We start from the raw sequence: 11,288 nt of genomic DNA, 5'->3' as shown, positions 1-11,288 counted from the left end.
ATCTGCATATGAATGTAGAAATCACTGACGAGAATGTGCGCAAACAGCTGCAGACGAATCTGATTGAGCATCAGTGGGCATTGGCTGGCCACGAAGACCATGTCTAGAGGAATATCATCTTATTTTCATGTAGACTTTTTAAAATTTGGATGTAATAAGGACTATGACTTCGTTGAATCTCTTTACTTTGTTGTTTTCAAACTTCATATTTCATGCGGAAATGCGTCGGACCGCTGGAGACATCCCAGGCGCAAACGGACGCGCGGACAAAAACGATCTTTCTCGCGTCCGCCGCTCGACGCAAATAGACGCTCGCGCAGACCGATTTGCGTCGCTCCAGCGTGCCGTAATTGTTGAAACCCGAAATCCATCGTGTGATCGCTGCCGTCTTTTCCTTGGCGGGCAAATATGGATGATATATGGAGCCCTGTTGCTCAATATCTGCTCATGGAAGCTGGAGGTGTCCAATAATGCAAGGTCCAGTCCAATCCACCATCCCTTGCTTCCCTCTCCCTCTTCTCCTTTTGGACCGAGACCGGCACGCAGGCAACGACAGAGACTCCTTTAAATACCGGCCGGCATACCCTTCTTTTTCCACCAATTCCGAGAGTGAGTGACAACATCAGCATTACACCATTACCGCGAAGCGAAACTACTCGACCAGCAATTTTGCAAAATGACCGGCAAGGGCATCGCCTCGAAGACGACCGCTCAGCCCAAGAGCGCGGCGCGGCGGCTGTGGCGGGTGATGCGCGCGGTGCTCTACATGCTGCGCCGCGGCGTGCTACCTTCAGGCCGCAAGGTTGCCATGGACCTCTGCCTCTTCCTCCGCCGCGGGAAGCCCAGCGAGGTCGAGTACGCCTCCTTCTCCGCCAGCGTGGCCCAGCGCCGTGGCCGGAACCGCCGGCAAGGTGAAGACGAAGCTGCCAACGGCTACAACGCGGCCGACATCGCCAAGGTGTTTGAGATGCTCAACGACGGCGGAAGCCTCTTCGGCGATGATGACACGCTCGCGCTGGCGACGCCGTCTCCTGCGCCGTGGAGTTCTCCCGCCCCCTTCGAGTTCGCGGGCAGCCCGGCGGCGAGGCAGCGCGTCACCGACTCGCCGTGCGCGGGCGAGCAGCAGGTGGACAGGAAGGCCGACGAGTTCATCAGGAGGTTCTACGAGCAGCTGCGCGCGCAGAAGAGCGTCACCGCCACGCCGGAATACTACGCCGGCGCGTCGTGCGTCGAGCGCGCCCTAAGGCCGGTAGCCGCCGGCATCGCTTAATTTAGAGGCTCGGTGTGCCTCAGTGCTCGTGGCGGCCACGTACGGGTCGCCCAGCAGGGTTTAGTTGGTTTCGTTGGTTTTTTTTTTTTTTTTTGCGACGAGTTTCGTTTCGTTGGTTGTCAAGTGTGTAAGGTAGAGCTGGTGGTACGTGTATACTACGTGCTATGCCGCCACGCTGTCCGTGACGTGTCCTCATGTCGAATGTCCATGCAAACCACAATGTGGTATATCTGTTTGCCACATTGTGAGTCTGTCTTTTATGCCTTGAGCGTGGAGGCTTCAATAAAATTTCGTGGAGTAGTAAATTTCTATTCATTTTCGTATCACATAAAAGCATATACGAAGGCAAATATGGTGCCTAAGACATACGAGCATCGTCGTTAGGCTAACAAGAAGACAAAGATGGTGCCCAAGACATATGAGCATTGTCGTCTGGCTAAGAAGTCCCTTGCATGCCATTGCCAAATTCGTTGCCAAGATAATGGTTTTCGGGCAAGCGCCCTTCATGAAACGGCTTGTGTCCAATGCTGAGGGTTCAAGCATTAAGAAGCTAGATATCCATGATAGGGTTATGTTTGTGTGAAACCTTTTTGCTGGAAATATTATAGATCCAACACACCTTGCTTGAATTTGAGATTATCGACATCAAGATATAGCGCTGTGAAACCTTTTTGCTGGAAATATTATAGATCAAACACACCATGCTTGAATTTCAAATTATCGACATCAAGATAGCGTTTGATTTGGTTATGTGAATATTCCATGTACCTCGTTAGAAATGATGACTTCTATGGCAGTTGTGGGATCTCCTATCGACCCCATACTCTAGAGTGCTCCTTAATGGTATGGTCTGTGATCTTGTAAAGCATTGTTGATGCCTCTGTCAAGGGTGTCCTTTATTGCTCCTCCTCTATGTGTTGGCCATCGATTCTATTCACCTGGTACCGAACAAGGGAACAACTCAAGCCTCCTCCACACATTTAGAGGAAGATCTCTGATGGACTGTATTTATCTCCCCGCTGATTATGCGGATGTTGTTGTAGCCATTATCAAAGAGGATACTCTGAGCGTCTACGCTAGCATCTTTTAGTGAGGTGACCGGTGTGAGGATCTAGGACTACAAGACATCTAAAAATCATTCCCGACCACTACATCTACCTTCCTCATGCATTACCTTGATCTTCTGCTTGCCGTCTCTTGGCCGTGAATTAATGATAGATTTCTAGTATTTGCAAGATAAGATTGCCGACAAGTTGGTTACGGGAAGATGGAAGAATGTTCCCATGGTCCGTTGTATGGTCTTTGCTCTTGTATTCCTAAATTCGAAAGCCATTTGTGACCCCAGTTCCAATTATGTACAAAAATTGGTTATAAAAATTATATCCACGCTTCTTCATACGTATTTACGAGCATGGGGCGACAAGGTTTCTGGAGGAATTTTTGAAAAAAAAATTGGAGTGATTTGCCGCCTGACATGCCTAGGTGGGCATGGTATCTTTCACTTTCAAAACTTGTGTCTGCCTAGATGGGGGACACTACTTAAAATCTTGGGCTGGCCAAGGGAATCCTTCTAATGATCAAGAAAATGATCTTTCTGGCTACCACCATAGTTACGGTTGGAGAATGCAAGAAGGGTGAATTTTGGACCTACCGGTGGTTGTCAGCGATTTTGAAAAAGGACATAGCACTAGAAACCATTGGGTTAAGAAAATTGGTCTTGCTGGAAGGAGCTTAAGATTTTTTTAGGGGTTAATCAAATTAAGATCCAACGTTGTTTCAAAATTGAGCACATCCAACAATTTTTCAACCTTTAGGGGAGTGTTTCCAAGGTCCACCTCTGTGGTGTAGTCTTTGACAACATCCATTGGAAATTCATTAATGATTGCCATTAATCTGCTCTCATCAACCTACAAAACACAGTTCGAGGGCCCCATTTTCCTTGAATGCCATGGTTATGAAAACATGGGATGCTCATATTCTTCCATTAGTTGGCTAGGAAAAAGGATGTGGTCGTCTTCTTGCCTTCATTATCGGGGATGTGCCTTGGCTCGGGCTTAAAATGCTGGCCCGATAGCCAGGCTAGGCCTGGGTAGTCTAAAAAACGTGAAATAGGGAGGCAGCCTGGTTTTTTAGCAGCTGGCTTTCTTCGGTTTGGCCCCAAAAAAAGTGGTAATTGCCCTCTTTGGAACCAAGCAAAAGAATCATCTTCATGTGTCTCTTGATTGAAACAGGAGGAACTAGAACACTATTGATATAGTAGAAGTGGGACTTGGCGTGACAATTCGAGTAATTCGTCTCTGGCAGAGATTGAACTCTGGTCGTTAGGGTGCGCCACTGCGACCCCAACCACTGGGCTATGCCCACGTCGTCTCTCTTCATGTGTCTCTTCACCTAGCGAATTTGGATGGTGATCCTTTTTTCGTCTGCGTTTAATGACATGTTGCAGACAATTTAGGCCAATGAATATCCTTCAAAGGTTGTCTCCTGGAAATTTTGTAAGGAAAAAAATGCGAGGGTTTTGCGCCATCATGCCCCTCCATAGCGGCCATCATCATCAAAAGACCAAAAAAAAAAGAGGGCTTGGAGCTTAACAGGGAAAATAATGAGTAATATAATCCTTTGAAAGCAAGCTTTGTGTGAAGTCTCGGTCCTAGGATTTTTTTTTCCGATAACTCCTTAATTAAAGAAAGGTTTCTGCTTCAGTACACCTTCCTCACCCCAAACTAAATCATATCAAAGAAAATGGCAAATATATGAGTTGCTTAAATAAAGAATTTAGAAAATGGTTTCTCGCTTGCAACTCATGTCTCAACTGTATCATTTTAACTGCAAGTTGTATCTTGAATGTATCATCTCAGCTGTATCTTGTGCGTCAACTGCATCTCATGTGTCAACTGTATCATCCCAATTGCAATTCATGTCGTAACTGCATCACGTATCAACAGTTAACTGTATCGCCTCAACTGCAACACGTGCCTCAACTGCATTTGAGAAAAGTGTCACTAGATTCTTAAATTGTAAACGTACACCAATTAGCAAACCACATTTTTCTCCGGGAACTAATTACTAACTAAGTAACTGGATTGCACTGAAACAAGAAAACTTGGAGAGATCCCACCGTGCAAGATGCTACTTGTAGATAGCAAAGTTACACATCCTTTCTTTCTCCCCAACTAGCGTCCTAAACTAGCTAAGAGAAAGCAACAAGAAAATAATACTACAGAACTAGCAAGCTTATCCACTAGAGAGGCTCCAGCTGGGTGTGTTCTAGCGCCCTGTAAAAGCTAAAGCGTATGGTTATCTCAAGATCCATATGCCCCAAAAGAACATTTTTTTTCTAATTAATCATCACTAGTGCATATACTAATGCTTGCTTTCATTCTTAATTTCCTGCATACTTGTCGCCGAACCTGAAAGCATTGTGAGTAAGCATAATCTATGGTATTCCTCGTTACGCAAAGCACCGATTGATTAAAATAGTAGCCTATTTCCATCCTACTCACGGAGCATTAGCTGGTAATTAGTTAACTAACTGTGAGCCTGCTACAAGTAGCTGGTAGTGTAGACTCTGTAGAGTCGCTTTTAGTTGATCCCCTTTCTTAGTTTATTTCCCGTCGTTGGGAAGTCACTGGAAAGGATTTCAGCTGGGAGTAGTTACCCAGTCGTCATGGCACTTTCAACCGCTGCTGCACGATGCGAGACAAGCCGTTGTTAGACAAGGATTTATCTGCAACACATTACTGCGATTTGTTAGAAATTATATGGGGGTGCACTGTCGTATGTTTTGTGTGTAAAGGCTTATTCCCATCCATCACTGACTCACTTGTTGCAACAGATATGTTTGGTAATTCTTTGCATATAACATTCCACCTCCTTCCAATATAACTAATATGTTTGGTAATTGGCTAAATGGAGTGAATAAAAAAGATAAAACATTTATTTGAATTGGTATTTCGGCAATTTGTTGGTCGATTTGGACTAGCCGGAATGATATTATCTTTAATAAACAAAAATGCACAATTTTTTTGCAGGTTATCCTTCGTGCGGCGCATTGGCTACAACTATGGGCATATTTGCTCCCGGTGGACCAGCGGGATACCATGGTTACTGGATGCAACCGGCTCCTGGAGGTCACTCAGGACTGCTATTTCCAGGCTACTGGATGGCGACACACTAGCAGAATTCTAGATGGATAGTTCTTTGTATACTTTCCATCGGCACTTGTTCTGTTTCGATATTTTAGTTTTCTCCGGTTACCAGACTTTCGTTATGTAATAAGTACTACACTGTCACGTTTTTATTTAATAAAAGGCTGTGTGCATCGATTGATGCAGAGGCCGGGGCTATGCTCCCATATCTAAAAAAAAACTTGTTGCAACAGATCGAGCACCACTTGGGGAAAATAAAAGACAACAGAGGCAACTTCATTCATCTCCATTCTCCCTGGAATAATTGCAGTGATGGTATGATATTCCAAAAGATATATCACAGCAATAATTCAGGGGCCTATTCTCAAAGTAGTAATAAATAATTTAGGGATCAGCTAAAAGATGGGCCGTACTAGAGCCATAACTTATCTGAAATGACTTGGCACTTGGCAGAACGTTATCTGAAGATGAAGACGAAACGAGGAGAAGACAAGACCCAGTGACCAGTGATGCAACTTTAGTTAACTGCTAGTATGGTAGCAGGGACAAAGGGATTAAAGGATATCTAATAAGATTCATTCTACTATTATTAAATGATAAGTGCTAATATTCTGAATTAAAATGATGCAAAAGAGAGGGTGTATTATGGCCATAGATCTTCTCCACAGTGCCGGAAAGTGACGGATATGTATCAACGACGATCAATCATGCAATTTTGGAGCCTTCATTAGATCAAGCGAAAATGCCACTTTAACTCCTAATTAAGAAGGTCCCTTTCAGGGAAGTGCTACTGTCTTTTCCTACACAAATTTTAATCTTATTTTGTGTGTGTGTGGCCTTCCACACGCTTGACCGAAACCCATGCTCCGGCAAGTTCTCACCTTTTGGAGCTTTACCTTGTGACCACACGCGTGTAACAGAGGTCTTCAGAACGACTCGATCTCAATTCTAGTGTTCCTTGTCCTTTTTATGCCGTTGCCATCGTATCCTTAAGGCTTAAGCCCTAAGAAACTAGAGTTTCTTCATTTATGGGCATGAGTAAGGTATACAATAAATTTAAAAGCTGTTAATTCGTTAAGTAATATGATTTGAATGTTTGATTCATCTGGAGTGTAGCTTGGTTAATCTAGGGTTAAATATTGTAGTTCAAATCTTGGGTTAAATCTTGTCTAGCTTCTTTCCAATTCTTATGTTTTTAAATCTAGGGTTAAATCTTGCAGCTACTAGTTACTATTATTTTTAGATTTATTCTATTGTGAAATGTTGCAGCTACTATTACTTATTTATTTATTAATTGGTCCTCATAGTTTACGAATTCAGTTGGTTATACTTTGCATGGTTTCGTATATGTATGGATTGATCATGTGCTCTGTTTAGATGACCTTCATGGAGATTGTGATCTTGATTATATCTATATTATTGATGATGCCATATGTATAGGTTATTTATCATGTGCGTTGTTAGATTGATCATGTTCTTCATTACCTTCTAATTTGTATATTGTGGTACTTACTTTGGTTAATCATGTTTACTTGGGCATTTCAAGAAAATCTTTTGCTTTATCATGCATGTTTTTGTCCTTTACGACGACAAAGAAGAAGGAGGAGCCGGTCATGATGCAATGAGTTAGAAGACGAAGGAGCACGGCCTGCTCTCCACAGTCAACGTAGTGAAGCAGCACCGCGGCCATTTTTAAATTTTCTAATTTACATCAAAATAGGTTTCTGGTTTATATCTGTTTATGTACGTCGCTAAGGAAACAAATGCATTTTTCTACCATAGCACTAGTGACATGAATGCATGGCGAAGGACCCCAAAAGACCGTGTAGCCAATGAGGCTTTCGCCTGTATCCGATGTGTCGCTGTACACAAGTGACGTGTCTTTACATCTACTCCGACCACCATTGCTCTTCCACCGATCTTAGCTTTCATGATCTTCTCCGCCAGCACCATGGAAAGAAAATGAGCTCCATGATATTAACAGTCAGCAGAGTTTCGAAGCGCTCCCTCTGAAACCAAACGGTCAGATAAAAAACATGGGTGCGCCCGACCGAAAACGTCCAATCCAGCGATCTTCAGGCCTTGATCGCACAATGAATTTCACCGACAGGACCTTCCGGAACACGACAATCCAGCCAACTCGGTGGGAAGAAGCTTCCGACGATCTTCACTTGGCGTGAGAGAAACCCCAGGACTGCCACCTTTATTAGGCAGAACGGCAGGCCCCCTCGCTGCCGCCCGCCGGTCGACCTCAACGGCGGAAGAGGAGGCCGCCAACGACCACAAACCCATTGACAAGTCATCCGCCGCCACCCCCAAAACCGAAGAAGGCCACCAACGTGAGCCGTCGGAAGGAGGGGGCGCAGAGGACTCACCGTCAACAACCAGGCACGGCCACGCCACCGAGGAAGCCGGATCCGCAGCCTTCGGGATCACCCCGCCGCCGGCCGCATCGCCGAACCATCAACCGGCCACCGCAGCCCTTGCCAAGGTAGCCAGCGCGACGCGCCGCAGAACAGCCGCCCGAGACCGCCGCCCCGGATCCTACCCTGGATCCCACCACGCTGACCACCGACCAGCCCCGCCGCCGACCGGTGGGCACCGCCGCCGACCCAGCGCCGCCTCCGCTCGCGCGACGCGAGAGAGGGACCTGCCGCCGCCGAGAGCTTCACGAGCTTTTCCCGCACGCGCGCGCCGGCAGCGGCAGGGAGGAGGGAGATCGGAGGAGGGGGAGGTGGCGGCGGCGGCGCTAGGGATCCGCCCGAGTCACCCGAGCGGTGGCTAGGAATTCTCACAAATAAGAAGTTGTTTATTCTCTTTATTGAAAAAAAGTTGTTGTTTCTACTGCTAATGTGTTTCCTTTACTTGACCAAGCAAAAGATCTCCATCTTACAACCAAATGTAATGTCTGATGTAACCCTATTGATAATTACTATTTATACTATGAATTTTGTACTTCAAGCAGCTTTTTAATTTCAAACACCACTTCCACCGTGTCTCCTTGGACCGGGATAGAGAGGTTACGTTGTGTGGCATTTCAGGGTGAGGACGTGATTCCATATGTGTGGCTCAAATACATATTTAGGAGCTTAATATTGAAATCAAACTTTTGATGCTTACATGTTACAATCTGATACTAAGTGTTAAGGGATCTAGGTTCAAACTACCAGTAAAACTGATGTTTGAAGTAGAGTTTCCTCAACAAATAACTTCAACTCATTACATGAGAACAAACGGAAGGGTAGACACCAAACAACCTACAGATGGAGTGATTGTCCTATTATTCTTTCAACAGTAATTCATAGGGGAAATCCTAGGGGTTCATGTGTCTAGGGCGGGAGTTGGAAGTTAGTCTCGTATTGCTAGCAGAGAGAGCGAGTTAGACCAATATATAAAGTTGCTATGCTAACACTACTAAGAGCATGAGAAGAGGACACATACGCGCGCACTCCTCCACCACCACACGCCTTGCATCACGCTTGCACGTCGTGTTTTGTGAATGAACTGACCCTACATAGAAACTATGTCATGTGTACATGTTGTCTTTGTTTTTGCCACACAAGTCCAGCAGGATTCCAAACGCACTACAGGAATCGACGTAGACGCCGACGGCCGGCTGCCCTCGGCGTAGCCACGCCTGGCCCTCGGCGTAGGCTACGCCGACGGCAGCCCTCGGCATAGCCCCTCGGCGTCCAGGTCCCTCGGCACCTGTCATCGTGCCGTCGGCGTAGGGCCGGCCGTCGGCGTATGCCGGCTATACCGACGGTGCGACTTCCCCTCGGCGTAGCTGCCCTCGGCGTTTGGCCACGGCGTTTGGAAGAGGAATTTGAATAGTTTCTCTTAGACTGAAACGTTTGGAAGATGAATCCGAACGGCTACAAATTGTTTCTCTTAGACTATTCAAATTGTTTCTCTTAGAAACTAAGATATATACATCTAACAAATTGTTTCTCTTAGACTATTCATCTTCCAAACGGAAACATGCCTTCGGAACTGTTAGATGTATATATCTTAGTTTCTCCCTTGCCCATATATAAGATATATAGACAAAAGTAAGAGATGCACAAGGAAACATGCCTTCGGAACTGTTAGATGTATATATCTTAGTTTCTCCTTATGTTAGGGGGCTTTCTGCATATGTGCACCTGTACATGTACTATATATTGTGGCCTTTGGCCCCCTGGTAATACAACAAGCATATTTCCCTAACATGGTATCAGAGCAAAAATTAATCCTCTAGTTCCCGCCGACGTTGCTTGTTCCTCTCCGTCCGTCGCCCGTCCGTCCGTCCGTCCCTTGTACTCGATCTGGTCGATCTCCAGGCCTGCCTTGCTCCGCTCGATCTCCTGCTCGACGTCAGGACCGCCCGACGCCGATCTCCCCGCTCGGCCGATTTCCTCCGGCTTCCCGCCCCGCCTGCCACGCGCCCGCCCGCGCCAACCCACGCACCCGCCCGCGCTGCTCCCTCTGCACCGCGCGCCGCGCGCCAGGATCCGGCTCCACCCCGCTTGATCCGCGCCGCGCGCCAGGATCCGCTCGGCCGATCTCCTTGCAGACTCTCTCCGCGTCTCGCGCTGGTCCGCGCCGCCAGCTCCGCTTCGATCCGTTTCGATCTCGAGCGCCAGGACGCCGCCCGACGCCCTCGCTTGATCTCCTTGGAGCGCCAGGCCCAATTTCTTCTTGGAGCGCCAGGCTCCCGTGCCGCCGGCCTGTTTTGCCGGCCCGTTCTCGCCCAGTTGACTTCGATCTGAGGTAAAAAAAATCAAAAAAAAAAAAGAAAAAAGAAAAAAAAAGAAAAAAATACTGTCGTCGGTTGTTGTTATCCGATGTCTTCTTCCGCTGATCCCGCCTTATCTTTGGGCCTCCCTTCGGTACTTGGTATTTGTCCGCTGCCTACGTGTATGACGGCTAGCCATTCTTCGTCGCCGTTTGCGGCCTCTTCACGCGGCTCTGCCCGCGCTTCACCGACTCCGTCTACGTCGGCTCGTCGCTCTATACCGACTTTCGCGGCCTCTTCCCGCGGCTCTGGCCGCGCTTCGCCGATTTTGTCTCCATCGGCCTGCCGCTCTACATCGACTTTTGCGGCTTCTTCATGCGGCTCTGCTCGCGCTTTGCCGACTTCGTCTACGTCGGCCCGCTGCTCTACATCGACTTTTGCGGCCTCTTCCCGCGGTTATGGCCGCGCTTTGTCGACTCCGTCTACGTCGGCCTGCCGCTCTACATCGACTTTCGCGGCCTCTTCACGTGGTTATGACCGCGCTTTGCCGACTCTGTCTTCATCGGCGTGTTGCTCTCCGTCGCCCCCTTTGGTGGCCTCTGTGCGTGTGGGTGATAGCTCCTCGTCGGCACCTGATTGTACGTCGACCTCTCCAATCGCGCCCCTCTCTGCGCATGAGATAGCGCAGCTTCACTGCCTGCTTGATGCTTGGGATTCCAGTTTACGTCAGCAGCCTCGCGGTCCGAGTCTCCGCTCTCGTCCTCAATGCACCTACTGTGGCAAGGTTGGCCACACTTCCTCCTCCTGCTGGACGCGGGATCCCAGTTTACGTCAGCAGTTCCAGGATCGTCAGCAGGCTGGCTCTTCAGGATCTTCTGCAGTTGCACTCTCTGATCAGGACATTCTCAGGGGTCTTCGTGGTCTGCTCGCTACTACAGACTCTTCCTCGCCGGGCGCTGCTGGTTCTGTGACTGGCTCTTCTGGCACTGCGCGACCACCACTTTCTACACAGTCAGGTACGTCCCCGTGGTATCTGGATTCTGGAGCTTCCTTTCATATGACTGATACGTCTCCAACGTATCGATAATTTCTTGTGTTCCATGCCACTTTATTGATGTTATCTACATGTTTTATGCACACTTTATGTCATATT

At 47.5% G+C, this 11,288-nt stretch overlaps 1 protein-coding gene across 1 annotated transcript; it reads left to right on the top strand.

The window, feature by feature from the left end:
* The first annotated feature begins 676 nt into the window (after positions 1-676).
* On the top strand, positions 677-1,270 carry LOC124689972. Its single transcript, XM_047223423.1, has one exon. It carries the CDS (start codon positions 677-679, stop codon positions 1,268-1,270), a length of 594 nt encoding a protein of 197 aa, XP_047079379.1.
* The last annotated feature ends 10,018 nt before the right edge of the window (positions 1,271-11,288 follow it).

Source organism: Lolium rigidum, chromosome 2, assembly GCF_022539505.1.
Source record: "Lolium rigidum isolate FL_2022 chromosome 2, APGP_CSIRO_Lrig_0.1, whole genome shotgun sequence".
Taxonomy (NCBI): Eukaryota; Viridiplantae; Streptophyta; class Magnoliopsida; order Poales; family Poaceae; genus Lolium; species Lolium rigidum.
The sequence above is the reverse complement of the archived record's forward strand: the minus strand, read 5'-3'. Positions and strand labels throughout refer to the sequence as shown.